This window comes from Lepidochelys kempii, chromosome 14 (assembly GCF_965140285.1).
Source record: "Lepidochelys kempii isolate rLepKem1 chromosome 14, rLepKem1.hap1, whole genome shotgun sequence".
NCBI classification, from domain to species: Eukaryota; Metazoa; Chordata; order Testudines; family Cheloniidae; genus Lepidochelys; species Lepidochelys kempii.
The window spans coordinates 19,858,195-19,885,623 of record NC_136393.1 but is presented as its reverse complement, the minus strand read 5'-3'; the positions used below and the strand labels follow the sequence as shown (position 1 = coordinate 19,885,623).

Here is a 27,429-nt window from a genome sequence, read left to right as displayed (position 1 = left end):
AGGGTTTTATAAAAACTGTTTTAGACAACTCCATACATTCTGTACTTATCTCTAGCACAATCCCATGGGTCTTGGATTTCTAGATGTCATTAACAAGTACAGGATATTTAGTAAAATAACTGATGCTTTTTTTTGTTCCTTCAGGAAAATTCTATAGCAAAAACCCCACACTCTACCTTGGACACTAGTTGTGGTTTCGGCACTTTCATTAGGTCACAGAGATAGTTGCGCTTCTCTCTCACTAGTGGTAATTCAGCATCCCTATAACCAAGACAAGAGAATTTCTTTTAATGTTCATGCTTTCCAGAAAGAAAATAATTTTCGTGACTAAATTTGTAACATGCAATGAAAAGAACAGCTTAATGAACAGTTGAAAGGATACTATATTAAAAATACAGTTAAACATTAAATAGTATTATCAAAGTATAGTGAAACATATTTACTCTTAATAAATTCTTATTTGATTGATACAAAAAAAGTATAACATTTTTACTGCACTACATTAAACCAGAGGACTCTTTACAGTATGTCTGTTAGAAGTGTCATTGTCCCCAACTGATTATTCGATACTGCAGGCATTTCCGAGTCTAAAATAAAGGGAAACCTTTGGTACCTCTGACACAACCATGTACATAATTTTGATTTTGTAAAGGTAGCCATGGTACATAGAGTCCCAAACCCAATTAATTCTCTGGGGAGGACCACACTGATTCCAGTACTACAGAAAAGGATACATACAATCTAAATGTTGAATACCTCTGGCCTTTTTGAAAGATACGTGACAACTTTGGCAAGTTGCAAACGTGCTCTGAGCCAAAACAAAAGGCACATTTTGTTATATTATAAATTCAACAATTGTACTCTAAACCCACGGTGGTTCTAACAGGGAGAATATTTCAAATATGCATATCCTGGTTATGGTCTTTTTAACCAAAATACTTGAGGCTGGTTCAGCTTCCTGCTGTCAACACAGATTTATTTTAATTCAGAAGTATAAAGCCCTTCCTGTAGTGCCCAGAGCGTCTGAGAATTTTAACATACTCTTGATGATCCCATGCAAGGTGTCATAAGTCTTCTTTAATAAACATTACATTCATCAACTGCTTTATCTACCAAGTCTCCCCAGGTGAAACAATCACATTTCAAGTGATCTAGAACTCTATCTTAAATCTCAAAGTATTAGACTTGTATTTGAATTTGGGGTGTATACTAAGCACTGGACCAACAGAGAATAGAACAGGCAGGCAGCCGCATAATTTTAGTGAGTACAGGGCAGGGTTCTGATGGCTGACTAATTTAAGACCAGGCCTGTAACCACCATATTTTCCGTAGTGATTTTGATTTAAATATTCCTCTTTTCATTTGATTACTTCAGTGACAAATTAAGAAGGAGGAATCTACCATACAAACAACACTGTTCTCAAACCAGTTGCTTGTCTCAGCATTATTTCTGAACTTGTTCTGTATATGATATAGCAACAGCCACTGCTCCCTCCCTTCTTCACAATTTATGGAGATGAAAGAGGGATTTAATGCCAAAATAGCTAAACAACCTTTAACTTTCTGAGTGAGCACTGAAAGATATTAACACAAGAGGAGCAATTTCAAAAGTTTGTGGAAACAAATTATTTTAATTGTAGAGTTCATGTGGTAATGTAAGACATAAGACTGAAAAGAAATAGATTCTGCAAATCTGAGAAAAGCTCATATAGCTGTTCTAATTCTGTACTGAAAGATTAAGAAAAGTAGTAGCAGCCAATCATTATACTGACAGCCTTTAAACAAACACGACACATCATTTACTTTAAAATCTATCACCAGTCAGGAATTTCAGAGCAGAATGAGATTAAACTGTGGCATAAAATAATTCCCCAGAGTTTCAGATCCAGCACTGTTTAGTTTGCCAAAAACAAGCTGTCCAAATGGAAATTCCACTTAAGTTCATGCAGAACAATTATTCAAAATCAGTGACTAATGCCAATGTGTTTTTACATGGCTTCAGAGAAACTGTGAAAGCATGTCCTAAGTCTACTTGTTCCTTGAAGACAACAAAATTCACGAAAAAGGGAAAGTTTGGAAATGTTTAAGTCATGAACACATCTATTGTAATACAATGATTAGAACATAACTTGTTGCATTCACAGAACTAAGAAAATACTGGTAAGGAAAAGGGCATCAAAAAGGGTAGTCAAAAAATGAACTAATTTATCTTTTAAGCAGTGAGACCTTTAAAACACCTATGCTACATCCTCTGTGGATCTAGAACTATATAATCAGAGTCTCTCTCGCCTAATGATTCATATTTCAGGCTCATAATGCAACACTAAGTAAAGCTGTGAAAAAATGAACATTTAGGCATAAATATAATCAGCAGTTCTTATAGCATTCAGTTTTCCTATAGTCGTGTTTCTGTTCTGTTATTTTGTTGTGTGTAAGACTGCTAAAAGTCCTTTTTTTCACCACTAGGTGAATTTCAAGTGAAAGACTACAACCAGAAACTGAGCCCACACTACCTCTGACTGACATTTTAATACCTTTGGGTCAGTGATAACCCACTGCACCTGGCATGGACAAGACAATGTTGCCATTACAGCAGAGCATTTGATAAAAGAGTTCTTCGAAAAGAGTAATAGAAATTACTCAAAATTCTGGCAAGTAGTTGTGGTACATTTAGCTATATTAATTCACAATTGCATGCCAGGCCTTCTTTCCAGAAGAGGTTTAATGACAAAGACACCAGAAGGTAGTTTAAATTGTATTATTTAATTAATACTACAATATGAAAGTTCCACTGGGGAATGTCAGACTACTCTATTTCAGAATATTTGTTTGAAGGAGGTTTCAACATTTCTGAAACCTATATTTCATAGGAAAATAGGAGTAATTCTTCTCATTATGACACTTTTCAACTCTTTGCCCATATACCACCCTTTCTCAGAATACTGGAAGTGCTCAAGAATGCCAAGAAAACGTGTCTGCAATTGAGGTTTGTCTGTTACACAAAAGAAATGCATTGTGGAATCACAACAAACTTCCAGGACTTCCTCCCCTTTTTCTTTATTAGAAATTATGGGTATTTTAGTAAACACCATTGGACAAGTAAAAATAAAACCACAGCACCTTTATTTACCACCAATATATGATATACAATATACAAGCTTGCAAGGCAGGAAGATCCCTTTCAGCAATACCCTTTTTGGCCTAAAAACTTGTTTAAAGCAATAAGTGGATCTTGCTAAAGATGTCACGTCATTTATAGTTCCTTTTCCACTTTTCCTCATGAACAAAAATTTCATAGATATGAGAATTATTAAAATTGGCCTTATTTTTAAACATTTCTCGGACAATGAATTCACTTACCAGTTGGTATCACTAAGTACTGTCATGACCTCATCCAGAATATCAGGATCAACAATATCACTGTAGGTTATCAACATTTCATACACTTGACTGGCTGTTGTTTTCCTTATCTAGAGAAGGGGAGAGAGAGAATTTACAGTTGCTGAAAACAGTGAAATTATCCAGACTGCTACATAAGAGCTACATGTTATTTACAGTTGTTATGCACAGTACTTTCAGAATACTTTAGTGGAAGAAGTGGTATAATGTTCAGAATGCAGAACTGGGAGTGATATTCCCGAGTCTGCCAGTGATATGCTGTGGAACCTGGGGAAAGTGACTTCACCTCCATGCTGCAGTTTGAACATCTCTAAAATGGATATTATAGCATTTCTTCTGTATCTCAAAGAAGTGTTGTGAGTGTAATGTTTATTAAATGTGTGGCACGCCTAAGATGAAATCACTTATTCAGAGATGGCTATTTGATGATTTATGTTCTACTTTAATACTTTGAGCTCCTCAGATGGAAGATGCTAAAGAATTGCAATGTGCTTTACAAATAGTACCCTCACAACAAATATATGAGGCAGAAAAGTACATCCCTGATTTTACAAACAGGAATGCTAAGGTAGAGAGAGATGAGTCATACAGGCATTTTTTGGCAGAACAAACAATATACTTTGGATTTTCTTAAGAAAATGTCTCCTTAATGTTCCCTGTGGTTCCTCAAAATGTGGCTTAAAATTCTGAGCGTTATATTCTATAGATGCATATTCACTTATTCATTGTAGAATATATCATGTTCTTCTCTAGCACGCAATTTTCACGCAGTGTTGTAGGGCACTACTGTACAGACAGATACACTTACTTTTAGGGCACCCAAAGAAAGGTTCATATTATTTGCCTTCTATTCTGTGCTGGTATATACTTAGTTGTGGACAAATTAGCCAAATACACAACAAACAGTCTAGAAAGACAATACATTTTTAGATAATCTAACTGTTCAGAACCATAAATCCCTTATTTTTTACTACAGAAGACAGGGAGCCTCCCAGCTTGTTTGGAAGTAATTATTGCAATAGGTGATGCTTCCCAATCTGCTCCATCCAGTATCTATTCAACACACACTGCCTTGCTTCATCAATGAAATCCAAGCATTGATCAAGGCACCTGGAGATCCCTGCAACAGTCAGTCCCTATCTCCTGGTATGCGTAAGGTCCAAATGACTCCCTTTATGCCAGCCTGGTTCCCTCATCCATCTACTCTGGCACCTCTCAGGGCAGAGAACAAAAACGGAAGGATGCAATTTGAAAGAAATTTGGATTTCTTCACTTTTGACTTCTGTAACAACCTCAGTGTTTAAGCAGAAGGATTTCTGCGCTTATTTAAATATTGATTAACTAGAGGCCACAAAATACTCTCTCATGGGAATATGACAGTGTTATTGCAATATGGTAGTTTGGGTTACCATGTAAATACCTATTTAAAACATTTTAAAATCATATATTATTTACACAACAGATTATAATGGCTACTTTACAATTGTTATATCACCATATACCATGTACTATAAATATAGATTTTGGAAGGTACATTAACCATATGTAGTAATATTACTTATGAAAACTACTTCCTGTGCAAACACAGTATGAAACTTCTTATTTTAAATTATTTGGATGACTGTATTGTTGAAAATAGCAAAAGTAGTAAAATTTGTTCTTCAAAATTTAAGTCACTTTGGAGTTATGACACACAAGATTACACTTGAATATTATTAACCTCATCAGTTTAAAACAGTCTAAACTGATTTTTTTTTTTTTTTTTTAGATCACCCTGGGCTTAAGATTTTGTAAGCCAAATTTCAGCTTATATTCAACTTTTACTGCTAAGTATTGTTTTGGGGTTGTTGTTTTTAAACATTATGTTTCAAAAGGAGTTTGTTTTTATAGGAAGATACATAGATAGCACCTGAAAAGTACCTAAGCGGGTACTTAACTTTAAGCACATGAGTTGTTCTACTCGATGCCAATGGGACAATTCATATGCTTAAAATTTGGCATGTACCATATTGAATGGGGACCTAAATCTGCAGAGAGATTAATAGGTAAGATGGGTGAAACCTTGGTAGTTACTGATGATACTGATAATACGTTAATATGGTATTTAAAAAATGGGATTATAATGAACATACTGACATACAAGCTGTGTGAACAAGTTTCAGAAGTTCTCATTGTTGGTTTAATTCTGCTCCCATTGAAGTCAATGAGAATTTGACCATCATCTTCAATGGCAGCAGACTTAGGCCAAAGGTGTGTTCTTTTGAAATCCTCATCTTATACTGTATTTAACATACATAATTAACTGGAGTTGGTTTGGATTCTTAGATTTAGTATGGACTGTTTGGATTTTAAAGTTACACCAAAGGTCCTTGGATGAGTGTCTTTATTGTATAGTTGCAGATCTGCAATTAAAATTTTGAAATGTTGCCATATGAATTTACTTTCAGGAGGTAAATTAAAATTATGTCTATTTACTTTTATTACGAAGGTCATGACAGATGTGACGATTAACCTGAGCAGAAGGTTGGCAGCCCGATCATTTCCTTTCTAGGAGTGACCTCTCCCCTCTTGGAGATATTGGGGTTGCACCTCTCTCCCAGTTTTTTTTAAATCAGGATGTTGGTCCCTTTTTCTGAGGACAGTGTTGCCCTTTGAGTCTTAACCCACAGAGGGTTTCTGAGCACAAACTGTCCGAAGTGGAGGAAATATAGGGGGACCTATTGACAGAACAAGGAGTAATGGTCTCAAGTTGCACTTGGGGAGGTTTAGGTTCGATGTTAGGAAAAACTTTTTCACTAGGAGGGTGGTGAAGCACTGGAATGGGTTACCTAGGGAGGTGGTGGAATCTCCTTCCTTAGCAGTTTTCAAGGTCAGGCTTGACAAAGCCCTGGCTAGGATGATTTAGTTGGGGATTGGTCCTGCTTTGAGAAGGATTTGGACTAGATGATCTCCTGAGGTCCCTTCCAACCCTGATTTTAAAAAAAGTAAATAAAAAAAATCCAATTTTTTTAATTTAAATTGGATTTTTTTGGTAAAATGCTTTTTGCGGAAAACACCTATCTAAAGATAGTTTTAATTAAGATACATTATAGCTCAAAGATATCTCATCATGCAATAGGAATTATAAATTTTAATTCTATAATATGAGACAATGTATTCATGTAATGTTTAAGAAAAGTTTTGTAAGTGAGCTCCAATAGTTCATGGATTAGGGACCCAATTTTATGGGGTTCCAGGGGCTTCTGTATAGATTATTTAGGTTAATCTTTCGATCTACCCAATGGGACTCAATGCTCAGTCTAGCATATACCATCAGAGATGCTTAGTTTTGCATTTCTCAAACTGTGGATTTGTGTCTCCAAAGATAACATGCTTGTTAACAGCAAAAATGTTTTTAATTAAATAAATATATATGGAGGTGAGAAATAATAGACCTCAACCCTATTGTCCCTCTGCAAATTTGTGTACACAGAGTCAATCTCTTACCTCTCTCTAAAAGTACAAAGTTTCAAAAAGTTCAATGAATACAAGATTGTTGCGGGCGGAATAGATCTGGACAAGAAGTAGTAGTCTGGAGATAAATGTGAGAAGGGAGGGACAGGCAGTAGAAACAAAAGTGGAACTGTTTGAGCAGCATATTCCGGAAGTCTTGAGGTCCTTCCAAGTGTCGTCTTCATTGATTTGAGATCTACCATTCCATTCTCTCACTAGAAGGGAAAACCTATAATGGCAACAGGCTGTAAAAAGAGACCCAATTTGAGAACCATTCGAGAAATATATGTTTGCTGATGATGTTTTAAAGAAAGTCACACCAGTGAACTGGTAGAAGTCACTTAAGCACTTGGATTCAGAGACTGTTGAAGTGATAATCTCACTTTTAACAGCAGTAGCTTCTGCTGACGGTGTAGAAAGAATATTTTCTTCCTTTGGACTAATTCATTCCAAATTGAGAAATCGTTTGGGACCTGAAAAAGTAGGAAAGCTTGTTTTTCTTTTCCAGATTATGAACAAACAGGAACATGAAGGTGAAGACAACTGAGTTAGCTGCAGAAGCCAACATTTTAAGTTTCTCATGTTGACTTGGCTGACAGTCTATTTAAGGTTTTTTTTTAATATTTCATTTAACTATTTTAGTTAAACAATTTTAACAAAAACAAACAATTTTAAAAAACTTGAATATTTAACAAAATTCAAAAATTCATATGCTTTTTTTGTTAAAATATTATATGTTCGCTGTTGAAGAAAAAAATCCAGAATACATAACGTTGTTGTTTTAGTTAAATAAAACAATTTAAATGTCTGTTTGGTGATGTTCTCCTCCTAAAACAGCATGGCAAGAAAATCCTCCAAATATTAATGATTAACCTGTTGAATTGGAGATAGTTCACCTCCCAATTACTTCATAAATATCTGCTTCAATCATCTTTGGTAAATGAAATAACCAAACAATCATTCATTTTTTGATATAGCTGTAAAACTAATCTGAAAAGTTTTCAAAATAAATAACTTTAAAAATGTCTAGTGTTTACCTTAAAAATGAAACTTACATCTATCTCTGAGTTGTGAAGAATATGTATTAAGGTTATAACAACCAACAAGAATGCACTTTTATGCAGAAAACCATGATTAAATTGAGTCTTCCTAACTAGTGATTTAAATCCATTTGATTTCAATCAAATCCACCCAGGAAGATAGCCCTGTCTGCTCTTGCAGAGAGGTTCCAGGGGAGCCTTAGGTGGTGTGGGGGATGCAAAGGCCCCAACAACTCAGCAGACGCTGAGTCCCTTTTCCCTAGCTGAGCAACTGTCCCACAGTTGCTGGGAGCAATTGTGGCCAAGTTCTCTTTCTGAGGCTCCTGGAAGGACTGCTCATCTTCTGTATGCTCTTCCTTGCTGGGTGAGGAGGGACCACATAGAGGAAAGCAGCATGGTGGGCAGTTCTGGTCTGGGAAAGATCCCAGTTTTGTCTCCAGAGAAGGGCGGGGGAGGGAGGAAGACAGCTCATTCTTGCACCAAATTGGCTTTAGCAACTGGGAAACAAAAAGGATAGGAAGGAGAGCTGGGCCCCACTCTGTGAAGATGATCAAAGACAAAGAATTTGGAGAGGGACTGCCTACAGCATGCCAAAGATCTGAAGCCTTCATGAAGATATATGGGAAGGGAGGTGCAACACACATATCCCAGACAGAGGGTGGGTCCAGATCCATATCTAAATGCTAAATTGAGGTGGAGACCTTGGATTCTCCAACACATTTTGAAAATTATCTACAGAATTAAATAATTATATAGAATCTAAAAGGATGTCTGTTAGGAGTTTCTACTATGTAATGAAAAAAGCACTGGAAATGACTGAATAGTAATTAATTTGTAACTCTGGAATTCAAAAGTGCATTTTTAGAATATTCACTTTCTAGCCCCTTAGTATTCCTTCACTGAATCTGCAGTGCAGGGGTGGCCAACCTGAGCCGGAGAAGGAGCCAAAATTTACCAATGTACATTGCCAAAGAGCCACAGTAATACATCAGCAGCCCCCCACTAACCCCCCCAGCACCTCCTGCCTGCTGGCAGCCCTGCTGATCAGCACTTCCCCCTCCCTCCCAGTGCCTACTGCCCCTTGCGATCAGCTGTTTCACAGCATACAGGAGGCTCTGGGAGGGAGTGGGGAGGAGCAAGGGTGCAGCAGGCTCAGGGGAGGGGGCCTTGGGGTAAGGTGTGGAGTGGTGACAGGGCCTGGGGTTGAGCAGTGGAAAGTTGGCACCTGTAGCTCCAGCCCCAGAGTCAGCACCTATGCAAGGAGCCACCTATTAACTTCATGGCAGCCCTCAGTTTGGCCACTTTTGCTAGTGGCTCAAACCTGCCGTTCACTCAGCTAACCTCATTACTGGCCAGCATGGGGAAAAGGAAGGAGAACAATCCCCACAATCTTTGCTGGTCCACGTAGTGGGTCAGGGAACATGCCAGGGACCTTCCCCTCTGGTGGGACCCACAGTCCAGGTCAACTCCTCCTGTATCCAATAGGGAGTTGGGGGGAACCCGGGCCCCCCCTCTACTCCGGGTTCCAGCCCAGGGCCCTGTGGATCACAGCTGTCTATAGTGTTTCGTGTAACACCTGTGTGACAGCTACAACTCCCTGGGCTACTTCCCCATGGCCTCCTCCCAACACCTTCTGTATCCTCACCACAGGACCTTCCTCCTGATGCCAGATAGCATTTGTACTCCTCAGTCCTCCAGCAGCACACCCTCTCACTCTCAGCTCCTTGCGCACCCCTCACTGTCTGAAGTGAGGTCCTTTTTAAACCAGGTGCCCTTTTTAGCTTGCCTTAATTGATTCTAGCAGCTTCTTAATTTGCTCCAGGTGTCCTAATGAGCCTGTCTGCCTTAATTGGTTCCAGCATCTTCCTGATTGTTCTGGAACTGCCTTGTTACCTTACCCAGGGAAAAGGAACGTGATTAACCTGGGACTAATAGATCTGCCTTCTATTACTCTCCTGTAGCCATCTGGCCTGACCCGGTCACACTGTATATTAACTGGAGTTCTTAGAGATGTTTTGTCCCTATGGGTCCTCCACATGAGGACATGTGCATGCCCATGCACTTCTGATCAGCATTTTTTGTCCACAGTGCCCATGGGTCTGTGTCTGCGCCCTGTGCCTCTTGTGCTCCAGTACAAGGGCATATAGGTGACAGGCAGAGACACCACCACTACAGTTCCTTCTCAACCTCAAAGCCTAGCAAGATTCCAAAGCAGAGGAGGAGGGAGGGTAGTGGAGCACCACAGAGACAAAAAAATCTCAAAGCAGCACAGTTATTGTACCAACTGAATAACCTCTCCTTCTTGGAGTTATTGTCCCTATGGGTGCTAGTAAGGAGATTCCCGAGCACTGCCTCAGTTACAGAGGAGGGAGCTGAGGAGCAGGTATGGTACAGATTGAAGAACAGCTTTGCTAAAGGATGCATCCTCTCTGGAAGCATACATTGTAGAATAGTGTTGTGGAAATATGTGTACAAACACCAAGCTCGAGGCCTTATACAAATGTTGATGCAGGGTATGTTTTTCGGTAGGGCTATAGAAGTGGATTGAGCAACCTAAAACCCATTTTGACAATTTTTGGGTGGAGGAGGGTGGCTGTCCCCCTCATTCTCTTAGTGACAGTAATCAAGAGTCTGGGAGAAACTCTGAAGGGTTTGATCCTATCTAGGTAGAAGGCAAGAGCATTTATCACATCCAGAGTATGAAGACTGGCTTCCTTTTTCAAAGAGTGAGGATTGGGGTAAATCACTGGTAACTGAATACCTTGATTGATATAGAAACACAAGACTTTAAGTAGGAAACAAGAATGGGGGCATAATGTCACCTTATTGTGGTAGTACACCACCTGTGCTGGATCAGCCATAAGCACTTCTAAGGTCTCCTATCCTCCTGGCCAAGGTGACAGCTATGAGGAATGATGTTTTGAAGGACAGATGAAGAAACAAATAGGTCCCCATGGGCTTATGTGGAGTTTTTCCTAAGACAAGGCATTAAGAATTGAATTAAGGTTCTAACATGGTGGATGTAGGCTCTTTTACAGGAGGAATTAGGTTAGACAGACCATTAAGGAATCTCGCGGTTGTAGGATGTGTGAAAACACAAGAAGCCTTCACCTTGTGACTGAAAAGCTGTCTTAGTGGCTGGGTGAACCTTAACAGAACTCAGTGACAAACCCAGAGTCCACAGATTCAGCTGGTAATTGAGTATGTTCAGGATAAGACACTCGGAAGGAGATACAGACTATTGGACACACCAGGGTTGGAAACTCTTACACTTCTGTCGGTAAGTATTCCTTGTGGTGGGCTTTCTACTACTTGTCAGTACTCTCTGGATATCAAGAGAACAATCTTGTTTCATACCCAAGAGCCACTGAGACAAATCACACCTGGAAATGCAGTGATGAGAGGTTGGGGTGGATTATGGAGCTCAATTCCTCAGTCAGAAGGTCCGCTGTCAGAGGAAGGAAAAGACGTGGACACAGGTAGGCAAATCAGGTCTGGGAACCATACCTACATGGGCCATGACAGCACTATGAAAATGATCACTGCTCTCTCTTGAATCAGCTTGTTCAGAACTTTGAGTAGCGGCGGCGTTTGAGGATAAGGAAACAGCAGAAAGAGAAGCCAGGGGAAAGAAGACATCTCCCAACAAGCTGTGAGTGTTCTCTCCCACTGAGTTGAAGCAATGGCACTTCATGCTGGACAGCATTACAAAGATCTATGGCCAGAGAACACAAGGTGAGTCAAATCTCCTGAAAAACTGAGTCATTCAGCTTTCACTTGTGGTCCTGATGGAATGCCTGCTCAGCGAGTCCAGCAGGTAAACCACTTAGCTGTATATTTGATGGGATATGCAACAATTCCATATGTTTACTGACTCTGAACATAAGGACTGGGATCTTGCTCCTCCTTGGCAATTTTATAATACATGGCTGCTTGGTTTTCCATCATTACTCTGAGTGGACCCTGATATTGGGCAGGAAATGATGGTAAGTGCCATGACTGCCCGGAGTAAGAATGTTAATATGGAGAGAAGCCTCCTGGGAAGTCCATTTGCCTTCATCTGTAGAGTCCTGGAGATGGGCACCCGAACCTAGCAGGGAGGCATCTGTGGTGATGATCTTTGCAGGGAGTAGACGCAAGAATTGAACTTCTACCCAGACCTTTCGGGGGATCCTTCCACCAGTTGACGGATCGAGGACTCTCTATGGTGCAGACACCTACTTGGAAAGTTTGTTTTTGTTGGTGATGCCATACTCTCTCTGGCAGTACTGCAGAGAACCTCCCTTTTGATATACCTGAGCCAGGCTCAAAGACGTCAGGAGTGTAGTCTTGCATGGAATGTTACAAACGTACAGTCCACCAAGTGGCCCAAAAATTGAACTTGCAGTGTTTTGTGGGCTGTGTTGTAGAGTGGAAATGAGGCTGGACATTGTGACAAACCTGTCTGTGGGTAGGTACGTTCTGGCTGTTGTGGAGTCTAGAGGGGCTGCATAGGTATCAAAGTAGACTTTTCCAATGTTGAGACAAAGGGCCAGAGAGTGCAAGAGGCCCAGGGCCTTTTTGGTAGCTGACAGTACCTTGAGGAGCCAGTCAGCCAGATATGGAAGATTTCCCATCCAACAAAGGTGGGCCACAAAGACTGAGAAGGCATTTGTTGATAAGCCAAATGGTAGAGCACAGTACTGGTAGTTCTTGCAAACAATGAATCTTAGGAACTGCTGATGCAATGGCTGCATGGCTATATGAAAATAGGCATCCTGGAAGTTGAGGATGATGAACCAGTCCCCAGGATGTAAAGATAGAATTCTCACTGCTTGACCATCCAGAATCACTTTTTAAGGATAAAAGTGTTCAGAGTCCTAAGATCCAGGATTTGTCTCCATCTTCCTTTTTTCTTGGGAATTAGGAAATACCTAAAGCAGAAACCCTTCATGATGAAGACTAGAGGAAGGGATTCAATCACCCCCAAAAGCATGAGAGATGCATCTCTTGCTTTGAGAGTCCCTTCTGAGAAGAGTCCCTGAATAGTAATGGAAAGGAGGGATAGAGCTGAACTGGATGGAATAGCCCACTGATACCACCCTTTCACTCCATCTGTCTGAGGTGAAAATGGGAGGTGATCTCCATAGGGTGGATGGAGGATGGGTTGCTGCAGCAGAAGATCCAGTATAAGGAGTGGTTCATGACCCTCAACCAATCAGTCAAAATGGTTATTTGGAAGAGGTCGCCGACTGAGAGGTCATTGTAGACGACTGCCCATTCTTGCAGAACCTGCACCGTATTCTGGGAGTTTAGCTCGTCCTAGGAAGTTTGGGTAGCGGACTAGTCGAGAGTGCTGTACTGTCTGTGCCTTGCTGTATGTTCTTCTTTTCGAAGGCATACAGATGCCAAGAAATTGGTCTTTGAGCAAGTGGAGAGATCTATGACATCACTGAAGAGCTTAGGCCCATCAAAAGGGAGGGTCTCCACAGTACTGTGTACCTTGTTGGGAAGGTCAAAGGATTGCAGCCAGGAGACTTGATGCATGACAACAGCAGTTGTCACAGAACATGTTAAAAAAAGCCTGTAGGGAAGCCTTTGTGATCATCTGTCCTTCCATAATGAGAGCTTGAAGTTGCTCCTTCTTCCCTTGATGTGAATGATTAATAAAACGTGAAAAGTTGCTGCCATTTGTAGTGTAATATTTTGCCATCAAGGCCTGATAGTTGGCAACCCTGAGGAGCAGCCAAGATGATTCAGGCACTTAAGTTCTTTATCAGAGCGTGCTGATCTGAATTAATAGTCTATTTCTTTTACTGACAGCAACAACCACCAAAGAGTTAGGGGAAGGATGGGAGAATACATACTCCAAACTCTTGGCCTGCACACAGTACTTATCAACCTTTTTGCATATGGGAGGGATGGTTGCTGGTGTCTGCCATACCATATGGGCTGGTGATAGTAAGGCCTCATTGATATGTAAACCTATCTTACCTTGACAGGAGGTATGCAATATGTCCACCAAAGAATGCCGAGGTTCATGTACTTCCTCCAAAGGGACCTGTAAAGCTTCTGCACTATGTGTTTCATTAGGTTTTGAAAAGCTCCAAAGTCATCCATGTAGGAGGTGGAGGGGCATAAGTGCCTCCTATGGAGAGGAGGAGAAGGAGGTCATCTTTCTATCCTTTACTCTTGTTTCTTCAGAGGGTCTTCCTGGGGAAAAGGATCCCGAGGTGGCAGTTGATTTTGGCAGGTCCTTCTGTGTTAGAGCACCTGTAAAACTGGTCACCATAAGGAGCTCAAGGGTTCCAAAAGGCCAAATGGAGTTGGACATAATGGAAAGGAGTTGGATCTCAGGGATGTTCCTATCAAGGCTGACAGGTTGTCTGTCAATTGGTTCCTGGGGATCTTGTCTTCAGGAAATATCTGAAGGGAGGGAGAAAGGCTGGAATGGAATGGGAAGGCAGTGGACTCTTGGGATGGAGACTTCTGAGTCATCTCCCACATCCAGTGGATGAGCTATAGGTGCCCGTAGCAGGGCTTGTGTCAGCAGAGGGGGCCAACGCAGACTAGCGACCATGTCAGTACCCACGGCTAAGTATTTGTATGAAGACACACCAGCACCGAAGGGGGCTCTGAAGAGTATGTCAATACTGGCTGGAAGTCCTCTTGGTATCCCTCAGCAGAGGGGATTTGGGCTCCTCCATAGTCTGGAGATCCTTATGGGAGAAGAACCTGAACGGTACTGATGAGCCTAGAGCCTGGCATAGTTCCTCAGGGTGAAGCACATCTAGAGGTCCTGGAGATGGCAGAGCTGTGCGCTCTTGTTGGTTGTTGCCTTAGGGAGATGGTACTGGAGAAGGAACTGAAGCAGATTTCTTCGAAAGTCCGTGTGTTTGGAGGGCTCCAATCCTGGTACCAACAATGATGCCACGTGTGGGCTGCTTGTCAGAAGACTTAAGTATGCGGCTTACTTTCTAGGTAGTCCTAGTATCTCAGTACTGGGAGAGGTAGGAGCCTCAACAGGATCCACACAAGGATGTGAAGTCTCCTGACTCCTTTGTCTTAGGATGACTTTTCCCTCTTGAGCTCTCTCTCGGGGGAGGTGGGTCTTTTCCATTTAGAAGGCTTTGAAGAGCCTGAAGTTGCTCATGGTCTCTGCTTAATGAAGCTGGTGCCAAGGAAATTACTGGAGTGCTCTGAGCTGGTGAGGCATATTTATCAAGAGAGAGAAGGATGTTGGACCCCGCAGATCTCTCAAGGATGCTCCATAAGGAACAGTTTCAGTCTATCTTTCCTCAGTATTGTTGATCTGTCCTTGAAGTTGGAACAGACCTTACACATGGACAGGACATGGGACTCTCCGAGGCAGCAGAGACAGCTAGAATGCCCATCACTGAGGGGAAAAAACCGATGACAGGTTCAGCAGGGTTTGAATCCTGTGTTTTTTTGGTATAACCCACTCGGAGAGGCTGCAAGGCTGGAGGACCATGAAATAAAAGGGAAAGGGGTAACCCCCTCTCCCCCTGAAGCCTGTGCTATATAATAAAAAAATAAAGAAATACAAAATAAAATAGATAAAATAAAAGGATAAAAAAATCTGTATCAACTAGCAAGTGGAAACTATTATACTCCATCTTAAACCATAGGTGGTGAAGTAACCGGAGCAGCGGTGGGTCCGCCCTTCCCTATATTCCCTAATACCACAGCACAAGAAGGCATAGGGTGCTGGCGCAGATCAAAAGGCACTGCTAAAAAAATCTCCAATCAAAAGCACAGACACACACACACCCTCACACAGAGCATCAGTAGGGCCAGTAACTCAAGGAAGAATTTATTATGGGTGGCACCAAAATGGAGATTAGAGCCTCATTGGGCTGTACAAACAGAATAGCAGCAATTTCTGGATCGTAAATGCTTTGTGGTAAAGACTCGGACAAAGGGGAAAGAATATGGACACAACATACAAGCAAATCAATAAGGTAAAGAATTGGCAGGCACTAAGATTTCAGATGAGTAACATCCAGAGAAAAACCTACCCAAAAATATATGTTTTTTTAAAATATCTGTGAAAAAATGTGAACACTGTATGTCAAATGTACTTTCAATCCCTTTTCACTTGAAGTAGTATTTAACAACATTATTTCTTGGTAAAAAAGATGATATTCTTTTCTCCAAAAGCCTTATGGCAACACCTCCAATACTTACCACAGGAAATGGATGGCAAAGAAGAAGAAACAGCTGAAATAAAACTTTCTTTCTCATGTCACCTTGAAACTGAATCATGCCACAAAACCTAGAAAAATAAGAATGTATAGAACTTGAGTGGTTTCCTTTCACTAGTTAGTCACAAAGGTACATTTTATTGTTGAGGTTAATAATTAAGACTTATAAATATGTATAAATAAAATAAAAGTTTTGCTTCCCTCAAAAAGTCTCACTTTATTTTCCAGCCACCGTAGGAAAGCAAACTAAAGGAAAGTATAGTAAAAATCATTAAGGGTTAGTAAACAATGTCTGGGGTGCCACACAGGTATGCCAAATACAAATATGGTTTTAAAACTACTGACAGGCAGCACCAAAGAATGTGTGTGAAAATCACCACAAAGAGAATAAGCTCTCACACAGCGAAACAAAGACACGGTGTAAGCTAATGCATGATTTGGTTAGGAGTAAAGGATAGTTCGGATATGTGGCTTATTGCTCATTTTAATCTTTCTAGAATGCTTTCAAATACTGGAGTAGAAAAAGTGAACTAGTGGTAGACTAAGAGCATTGACACATTCAGTCAAGAATATCCTAGCTGTATCCCGTGCTTTCAGCAGAGTTACAGCTGACAGTGTCATACCAGCTTCTGCCAAGGAACATCAATTCAGACTAACATCACTGTTTCCAGGGCCATGATCTCACCCACCCACCTACAACGCTCCTGATGCACCTCAGTCCTGACTTGCAACTTCTCCCTGCTATTCCAGACGTAATTTTCTCTGGAGCAGAAACATCCAAACTGGTTTTGTGTTCTAGCTCACAAATAGGATTCAGGGTGATTTACTTAATTATGTTTGTTATCTAGCCAGCATTTGAATCAAATTATTAGGTTTTTACTTCTGGAGAGCTTAACACACCCCATAGGGCACCAGCAGTTTAATCATTTTGGTTGGGGACTCCTGGAATCAAATCTTTACTGATTCTTTGTGCGTGTTTTTCTTAAAACACACTTATAAAGATCATGGAAACTTTGAGTTACATTAATTCATATGTTTTTTCAGATAAATTTCATGCCAAATAGACAAAGGAGAACAATTCTCCAATCACCCCATCCCACCTCACTGCTCTATGTTCGGAAGTTGAATCTTTCTCCATTCCTTGAGTTAAAAAGGGAAGATTTTTATACCAACTCACACTGCAATGCTGGAGCGAAGTTTTTGAATGTCTTTGGATTTCTTGATCTCTTCTTTGCAAAGAGTAAGTAACTTCAGAGAAAATGGATGGCTGAAATTTTTAAAAGTTCATTTTAGTTATTCATTTTACAAGGCAAACAGAACTCTTTTAGGTTTCTATTTCTAAATGAATATAGTTGTCATGGAGGGTGCCAGATAAATAGTATTATTCGTAGAACAAACAGCAGTATAGGAAGCTTCCCCAACAATGCTCTACCAATCTGATTACCCCTTTCTTGAAGGACCTCCTTTCTAATGGTGAGGATTTACTTCAGCCTCAATGCTTACTCAGTCACTGACCTCTATATTGACAAGGGAGAGATAAATACTAATTGTTTTGTGCTGCGATTACCTGTACACTGGGGGAGTGAACTATAACCAAATTCATTCCACATATGCCACCAAACAATTAGATGCCATGTCTTGTTATTACTACCAACCTGTGTTGGATCAGAAATGGCAAAGGAAGAGAGAGAAAACATTCTGTATCCACATAAAAATCTATTTATGTTATGCATTGCTATGTTAACTAGCCCTTAATCATTCCCTACTGTTTTAAAATTCCTCAAACTTTTTTTGGTATCAAGTGAGGATCAATGCACTTTAAACTATTGTACTGTCATGATCTCTTAGTGATTCCTAAGTGCCTTAGTTCTCCAAAGCTTTACTGCTAAATGCAATACAGTTTGACACCATCTTGAAATATATTTAGCAAGTGTGTTTTTTCCACACACCATATGGGAAACGTGGTTCTCACAGTTCTTTCCCAGATGCTTACACAAACAGTGTTGTTTAATATTCTGTTTGTTCATATTTCATGGGCTCTTAGAATATATCCTTATAGTTGCAGCATAACTTGTTTAATCTTCTGCTCAATACTCTTAGGCATCCGATAAAAAAACAGCAGAATAATTTGCTGTGTCATAAATGTAGCATGACACCATTTCATATTTGTTTAGTAAAAAACAACACTGGCAAAGAAATACTTTTGTTTTATTCCTAGATTGTGCATTTAGGAAACCTCCACTGTACTATGTATGAAAAGCATAAAGCAAAATCCAGACATTTATCTCGGTTATGTTGAGTTAAACTGTGGATCTAAAAATAAGATTAAAGTGTACAATATAATTTAACGTATCTATTTTGCAACAATACAAAAGTGATAGCAATGATAAGTTATAATTTTCATACAATAGGCTTCAGCGTGCTTTACATTATTTTAAAAGGTAATTTCAGCAAAAGCACTGGTGTAGTTATGTGGAATTGGCGAAGATCTCTAACTCAGGGGCGTGCAGTGGTAAGTTCTGTGCTACCACCACAGCCACATTTCGCATCAGCTCTGCTCCAACCCTGCAAAGAGACTGAGATTGGTGAGAAGTGTGCACGTGTGAGACATTTGAGGGGGATGGTGTACATGCATGCATGAATTTGAGAGTTCATGTGTATCCATGTCCAATGGTGTATGTTTAGGTAGGTAGATAGGAAGATAAGTAGGTGTGTGTATTAATCCCCAGCTACATGTGTATGGCAGTATGCATGGGGTGAACTGTGTGTCGTTGAATAATAAAGGCTGGGTATCTTTTCCTGGGCCGGCAAATTACACAAGGCTATTTTCCAGACTGGCTGAAGGTTACAGGAGTTTAACTACAGTATCTGCAGTGTGTGCCTGCCTTTCAGCACAGGATAACAGCAATATGGTGAATTAGGTGAGATTTTAAACTGTTTCAACAATATAGACATTGCTGAAAAGCACAGCAACAAAGAGGCCAGTTGGAACAGAGCATCTGGAAAAAATTTAGTTCATGTAACCTTATGTGCAGCATTTGGTGTTTAAAACAGACCCACTTTCCTTTCTGTCACCTGCCAATTTCACATTTGTAATAACTAAACCTAACCTATGTGTGATCTCAGATGACTCAAATAGCTTGGCCTCTTTAAAGGAAATTGAGAAAATTCCTTCTTCTGTGTGGGCATGGTTCCAGCAGAAACAGAATCAGTATCTGGGGAAAAGAGATCAGTCTGAAGTCTTTACATTATGTAAATTGGGCACACGTGTTCCTGCAAAAAGAATTTTTGTTTTAAGGTGAGCTGCATTTCAATTAGATCAGTCATGACATTTCTTGGGGTGGTCTTGAAATCAGCGGAGAGCCATGCTGTGCCCCTTTCAGCTTAGGCTCTATTAAGGAATGGAATTACCACTACTTAAAGGAATCGCCAGTAGTATTAAAATCTAAGAGCCACATCAGTAATGACATGCCATCTTATGGCACTTTATAAAACCTTCTGCAAATTGTTATATTGACAGTTTTAGAAATGAGAGCACCTAATAGCTGAACATATACAGACAGTACTTCTGTGAAGTTGCCAAGTGCACACTATACCAATAGAATGATGATTTAGAGACTATTCTGTTCAAACTTTGTAGGTACTGTATGCTAGAATATGTCTAGGTATTTTTAGCTCCAGGAATTAGATATTTCTTCAGTGGAACTACTCCTGAGGATAAGAGATTCACAATCTGGGCCTGTTGTATTACAGCCCAGTCCTGCAAGATGCCAAATGCCCCCATCTCCCACTCAAATCAATCACTAAGCATCTTGCAGGATCAGCCTTCAGCAAGCATTCTGGAAACCCTGCCACACAGGGCCTAGACTATAATTTGACTTTAAAACCACTGTTCAAATGTGCTAGCCTAGGCCTCTGCCACCATTCCTGACCAACTAACAGTCAGCCAGAATTACATTACTCTTTAAAATGAAGAGGAATGGTGAAGAGGCCATATGAGTGAATATGAATTCCATAAAAATTCACAATTGTATTAGGTTAAAATTCAGAGTTTTATGCAACAGTGTATGTCTGCAGAGAGGAACCATTACACTTCAGTGGAAAAGTACTGCAGCTATTAGTGAGGAAAAAAGGAGACTAGACGGTGAATGAGAAATGGCAAACAGACTTTTCACCTCAATAGCACAGATTCAAACCTGGCCAAGGGCAAGAGCGAACAAAAGTTGTTACTGGCAGCTGTTTGGTCACCTAGGAAAATAGTTGGTTTATGCCATTTCCTATTAAGCAGGTATCCATTCTATAACTGGCCTCCTTGTTGGCAGCCTCAGCAGAGGTGCAAAGGACTGAATGGATTATGAAGATTCAGCTCCGCTCTCAACCTTATAGGTTATCAATCTAGTCAGGGTTGAAGCACACTGACAGGACAGTTCTGGGGAAACTGTCAAGTGATGTATTTGTCCAGTATATACTAAAGAAACCTAGCATTGTCAGCCCAGCACATTTCATGAGCACTAAAAGTCAGTTAGACAGAGCAATGAGAATGCTTTCCGCTATCTTTTCCAAACCCAGCTTTAGGGGGGCATCTTCTGAATAGTCAAGAACATGCACTCCAAGCTGTGTTCCTGTGAAGCAAGAATGACATCCAGTGGCAATTCAGGCTAATGCAAAGTATTTATGTCCCAAGGGGTGTCAAACCATTAATCCAATAGCTATAACTTAAATATAGAACTCAGCAACAATTTGGATATTATTTACCTGCTCTGGACAGCTAATATTTTTTGCAACTGCTGTTGGAAAAAAGGAGGTCTGATATAGTATATACAAACCTCCTTTTTACTGTAACAGAATAGACATTTGCATTTGCAAATACTCATTTTTTATAACGAAATTTAACAATAGTCAGCTGAAGGCTAAGCAGTCATTGGCATCATAATCATAGGTGTTGGAGCATCTAAATCCAAGACCAACTTGCCAAGACGTAGTTGCCCAGATTAAGAAAAAACCCCAACAAATAATTTTGTTCCATGTTCCAGGCTTTTGAGCAAGAGTTGCATACTCTATAGATCAAATGTAATGTACTGTATAACAGGACATTTTTCATGTTAAAAAAAAAATAATCAACCAGCACTATAATTCTTAGCTGATGTGTTCTGGCATACACATATTGACATTAAAAATGAGAGAAAGCATTCACCTCCTAACCCCCAGCACTTTTTAAATACATTCTAGCTCTAAAATTGTATGCTGTATGTTATAGGGCAGTGTGTCTGCAATTCAGTCCGACTCATTCTGCATTGTATTTTTGCATCCTTTTTGGCACATTTCTTTGGCTGAGGGGGCATACAAGTGGTTCTGCTCGAGGAATCCGTTCCAGCAGTCACACACTCCCATATTCTTTCACACAAAAAGCAGTGATTTCCTACACTGCAGTGCAGCAGGCATCGGTGAGCCAGGGCAGGTATTTAACTATCTTTTAACCATCCCAGAAAGATTTTCCCAGAACAAACTATAATTACTGCAAACATAGGGCAGCACTCTGGAACTCTTTCCAGTTAGCTTAGAGTTTTCTACAGCACCGTCTAAGCTCTTCCCAGATAAATTAGATCTGTATTGCAAGATTGCTAAGTGAACTTCTTGGAGTCTTTATCCTCTAAATAAGGAAGGGAGAGAAATTCATCAGATTAATTTATGGTTTTATTTTGCCTGAGGGTGGTGATGGTTTATTAATTCTTAATATTCCAATTTCTACCATTTAGAAATATGTTACTAGTTTAAGAAATATACCCTATACATATAATTGGAAATATTCGTATAATTAGTTAAAACTTTCAGACCAGTAGAAACTTTCAAAGTGCATCCACTGTGAGTGATTTTAACATTAAAATAAAGAGAAACTTTTTAAAATAGATGCCAAATCCAGTATAAAATTGCATATAACGCCTTGAGTGCTGTACAGCTCTGCCAGGTATCTGCAGATGTGCAGACATACTACTTGTCAGACTTCAAACTGGAATGCTTATTCACATTTATTCAGTCCCAAGATATTACCTTCCAGAATATTTAACTTGACTGGAAACTTTGGGCCTTGCACCCTGCAACTCACAGAACAATGAATTTTTAAAAATGTTGGCCAGCAGAGGCATTTTGCCTCAGCATGTCACACTGGGAAATACTGCCAGTGAAATGGACATGGCATGGTGAACAATATATTTATTCCCAATAATATGTACAGCTAATTATGGCTGTACAGCAATTCTCAGCAATTGTATGAATCTGTCACTGCCACACCTTCTCCAGATGAATATATGCAGATTGAATCTCGTTCATTTGCTGGTCATAAAACAGTGATAAAAAGAGAGCTAAAATGGGTTAAAGGGATATTGCCAAGGCTCTTAGCCCCAGTATTTGACCTTTGGATTTGACCTTTCTTGATAGTCGCTCAATGGATTATTGCAGCTTCAGGGAAATTTAAACAAAATGATTAAGTTGCCTAATATACAGCGTAGCAGGCACCTCAGTCTAAGGCAGCTGTTCTTTGGCACTACCACTATACATACATGAGTTTGTTGCAAGATTTAAAAAAGCACATAGCACACTGTGAAACCAAAAGTACCCCCGCAATTGTAATTATCAGGGTTTTTGATGCATTTTTCAACAGAAGAAAAGATCTTCTGAGAAAGGACCACTGTCAAGGTACAGATCAGATTTTGGTTTTAAGAACATTGACATTCAACTGGTAACAACATTCTCACTAGTAACACAACACAAACATGTAAATTAGCCACAGCAGCAGCTATCCCCTTCAGTGTCCTCCGATATAAAACAGCAATTTCAAAGCAGAATAATTAGCACTTACTTCTCTTCAGTGGTGAAGATATCAAAGCAACCATTGGCCAGCATTTGATCTAGCATCTTTAGCAAGGGTACAGACACCCTAATGTAAAAAAAAAAAGTACACACTGTAAAGACATTTCTTGGCACAGATTTCATTTATACTCTTTCCCCCCCCCCCCACTCTTGCTTCCTATAAAAATACCTCTCATCTACATACATCTATTTAAATTAGAATTCCACTCCACCCTAGAGGAAGGTTGCTAGGTAACTTCTGTGAGTTGGCTAAATCATTCTAGTTGGCTGAGATGGCTGCATTCTGTTGCAGCCAAAGGGAAGAGGCAGGTCAACAGCTAGTGTGGGTGTAAGTCTGTAGGGGTCTGGAAACCCAACTCAAACCTGTACAATAATTTTTATGAATCTGAACAATGTACTTCACTGAGTTTATTAAAAGTTGCAAAAACTTTTCATTTAGCCTAGTTATTGAATGGATTAGAGCACGTGTCATGGCAGCCAAAACAGCTACACGTGTATTCCCAGCTACCACTGCTGAGTGAACTCTAAAATGGAGACTGAAAATTCTGCAAAATTTCATGAACAGAAAAAAATCCCCAGGAAAATAAACTAGCTCACAAACATGTCTGGTAGTGGGGTTTAGGTGAATAAATCTTGCTATGTAAAAAATCTGGTCTTTCAACTGGCCTGTTTTATGTTACAGTTACAATCTGCATATTCCTAAAGAAACCCTTCCTAAATAAATACATGGTGGATTGCACTACAAATTGCACATATATTTTATCACATCAATATCCGCTCCATCGGGCATGGTGGCACGCGCCTATAATCCCAGCTACTTGGGAGGCTGAGGCTGGTGGATCACTCAGGGGTTCTGGGCTGCGGTGCACTATGCTGATCAGATGTCCGGTGACACTGACAGCCTGGCCAGCAGGTGGCTGAAGGACGGGCTAAAACAACACGACTGATGTGTTGTGATCAGTGCTCTCTCTGTGGGCTGATAGACCAATCGATCAAGGTGAATATCAGCTCCCCCAAATACTGCATTACATTAAAATATTACAGCTTATCACAATACGTTCAGCATTGCAATAAGGTAAATGTTTCCTTCTTTATATACTGCACCATACCATAACTCTGTCTTTTCTGGGGGTTTTGTTGAATGTATTTTCTTTCTTCCCTAATATCTTAAAACATTTACATGGTACAACTTTAGACAACTGTTCATACTTCGAAAGATCTGCTCAGTGCACATTGTTTCAACTAACTCCTTTATGAGAGAAAGATTACCTGTCATTCAGCAGGTTATCCTCAAAGACCTGTAGCAATGTCTCACAAAAGTTATTCATGGCGCCTAGATCATTTTGGATTTTCTTCATATAGTCAAACAAGCTCTGTGCAGAGTACCTGACCTATAAAAGAGAAATATTTCAAGTGAAGCAGTGTGCAAAACACACCTGGCTGTGGCTGAAATAAATTAAAAAGATTTAAACATCCATGAACTGGACATGAATATGTTCATTCCTGATCATGTGAGCCTCACATGTTTACCATGATTAGATACTCCTTTACATCATATCCAAGAGTGACTGAGTGTACAAATTCACTGCCAGGATTTGACAGGAAGACAGCTATTTCACTTTCCATTTAAACAATATTGTTTTTTCAAGTTAAAGTTTTGCCACTGTAGGAGCTTGAACTAAAAGGGGAAAAAAAAGATTCAGTAAAGGGTTCACATGTAGACCAAAATAACCTAGAAAACCCATTGTGCTTCTATACTTCAAACTTGTGCACAGCTAACCTGCACAGAAATCAATGGCAGATATGCATGTGCATTGGAGCATCAGGACTATAGCGTTTTAAACATTTATCAGACGGAATTAGTTTTCAAATACTTCAACCAATATGTAAATAACACTTTTCTATAATGTATTTTAATAAGTTTTAACAGTAGTATACAACACACTATATAAATAGCATACCACAGTTCCCCCAAGCTAGCAGTAGTTGGACTACCTACATATAGATGTCATTCAAATAAGTACATCATTACTGAGGTATGCTGAATTTCAAAACCCATAATCAAGCTTTGATGGCACCTAGGAGTAGATGTTTGTAAAAGCCAATTGTCCTCAAAGAAAATTTGAACTAAATTGAGTAAATATTGTACTTTCATACATCAAAAGTAATTTAAAGGAGTTTCTTCACATGCTGAAATTATGCTGCATATTTATGTTTATGGTCTTCAGAGTATATAAAAAGATTTAAGGTACAAGACATTTACTGAAAAATTCAATACCTAATGAATTATTTTATACTACATTATAAAAAAATATTTCCACTGACTTTTTGCAAAGGAAAGAAATGATACACAATTGCAAACAGTTCTCCTTTCTTTGAGTAAAATAAAATTTTAATAAATCAAGCACTTTCCCTATCCAAATATTGCAGAGGGTTGACATGAAGAAATCTGTAAAGTCTCATGGAAATATTTCAGAAAGCATGTGTCTAACCATACATTTTTTTGCCACATTCCTAATTTATATTTCATACTGACTAATTTCCAGCTGTCTCAGATTACCACCATAATTTTGAAGAGAGCCAAGTCCCCAGATGTTTTTCCCTGAAAGTCTCAAAAAATTAACAATGCAGTTCCACAGAAAGTCATTAAAAGACAACAGTGAGCAGAGTCAATATAAGCATGTAGAATAAGCTAACAAAACAGAGAAATGCATGGAATAGGACTCCATAGAAATGGGGGAGGGCAGATTATGAAATGCACATGAACACATCTCAAAGATTTACAGTTTTTATAGGACAGGGGTTCTCAAACTGGCGGTCGGGACCCCTCAGGGGGTCACAAGATTACTACATGGGAGGGGGAGGGGGTCGCAAGCTGTCAACCTCCACCCCAAACTCCACTTTGCCTTCAGCATTTATAATGGTGTTAACTATATTAAAAGGTGTTTTTAATTTATAAGGGGGGGGTCGCACTCAGAGGCTTGCTACGTGAAAGGGGTCACCAATACAGAAGTTTGAGAACCACTGCTATAGGATAAGTACCATTCATTCTTCTCTGACAGGTTTCAGAGTAGCAGCTGTGTTAGTCTGTATCCGCAAAAAGAACAGGAGTACTTGTGGCACCTTAGAGACTAACAAATTTATTTGAGCATAAGCTTTCGTGGGCTACAGCCCACCTCATCGGATGCATAGAATGGAACATATAGTAAGAAGATATATATATATACACACACACACACACACACACACACACACACACACACACACACAAATACAGAGAACTTCCACAACTTCCACCTTCTCTGTATGTAAATATATATCTTCTTACAATATGTTTAATTCTGTGCATCGGATGAAGTGGGCTGTAGCCCACAAAAGCTTATGCGCTAATAAATTTGTTAGTCTCTAAGGTGCCACAAGTCCTCCTGTTCTTTCTTCTTTGAATAATTGTCCTCATAGATTCCATTCTTGGTAACTAACAAGCAGTAAAGTGTTTGCTTGGAGGTGGGTAGGAGGAGTCCCCTTTAAACAATGAAAAGAAAACTGGGAAGTGATGGTTCACATGGAACTCAGACCAGAGACAACGCTGGGCAGAAATTTGGGATAAGGCCTGAGAGTGACTGTCCCTTATGAAACTGCGTAAGAGGGACTCACCACGAGAGTCTGAGTCTCCCCTATCGTTCGAGCTGATGTAATGGCTACTAAAAAAGACTGTCTTCATCAAAAGTGGTAAAAGTGGTAAAGGTACACATACATACCAAAAGAATCTAAAAATAAATGAGCATTTTACAGTTTTATCAGAGTTGCTCGAATTTACAATTTTCATATCACTGATATATATACATTTCATTGCACAGATAAAGACCTATTCACAGAATCAGAACGTTCCTGCACATGTGCAGGAAGAAGATGAAATGTACATTAGGGTATGTTATGCTCAATAAATAGCACTGTTCCTGGCTCATTTCAAATCCTGACATATTTACTATACTTAAGTGGCAGCAGGGTGTTTTCCTTAGAACTAAAAAATAATAAAGTCTAGTAGTTAGCACAAATGAGCCCATGTCTGCATGGTCCTGCTCACAATACTTCTTTTAATACTCCCAATCTTCAAAAGCAAATAACCCTTCTGAAGTTCTATGTCAGTGACATTTAATGTAAACTAATAAACAATTCACAATACTTTCTTTTAAAAGGTGTCAGAAATCAGTCTCAAATGTATTCTGCTTGATAACAAACTTGCAAATTCAGAATATAGACCCATGGACCCACTCCTGCAAACTTTTCTAAACCAGTGGACTACTTGCCAGTGTAAAGGATTCTCTTCTGATTATGGGTTGCAGTGTAAGGCAGCATAATTGGATAATGTAGAACCACACTTATTTTCTCAAATTTCAAACCATCTAAATATGTCCTTGCATTTTAAT

The 27,429-nt window shown here is 39.6% G+C and overlaps 1 protein-coding gene across 7 annotated transcripts in view; it reads right to left on the bottom strand.

Annotated features, from left to right (window-relative positions):
• TBCD (tubulin folding cofactor D) overlaps positions 1-27,429 on the bottom strand; it is a 252,394-nt gene that overhangs the window by 4,782 nt on the left and 220,183 nt on the right. For 6 of the 7 annotated variants that reach the window (XM_078848698.1, XM_073311984.2, XM_073311991.2 and 3 more), the window contains exons 34-39: positions 24,272-24,393; positions 22,992-23,069; positions 17,313-17,402; positions 16,119-16,206; positions 3,361-3,470; positions 177-261 (exon numbers count right to left, since the gene is read on the bottom strand). In XM_078848698.1, coding sequence (XP_078704824.1) covers positions 177-261; positions 3,361-3,470; positions 16,119-16,206; positions 17,313-17,402; positions 22,992-23,069; positions 24,272-24,393 — 573 coding nt within the window. Of the gene's footprint in view, positions 1-176; positions 262-3,360; positions 3,471-16,118; positions 16,207-17,312; positions 17,403-22,991; positions 23,070-24,271; positions 24,394-24,554; positions 24,681-27,429 lie in introns of those variants that run through there. The other variant, XM_073311992.1, reaches the window with a different exon arrangement.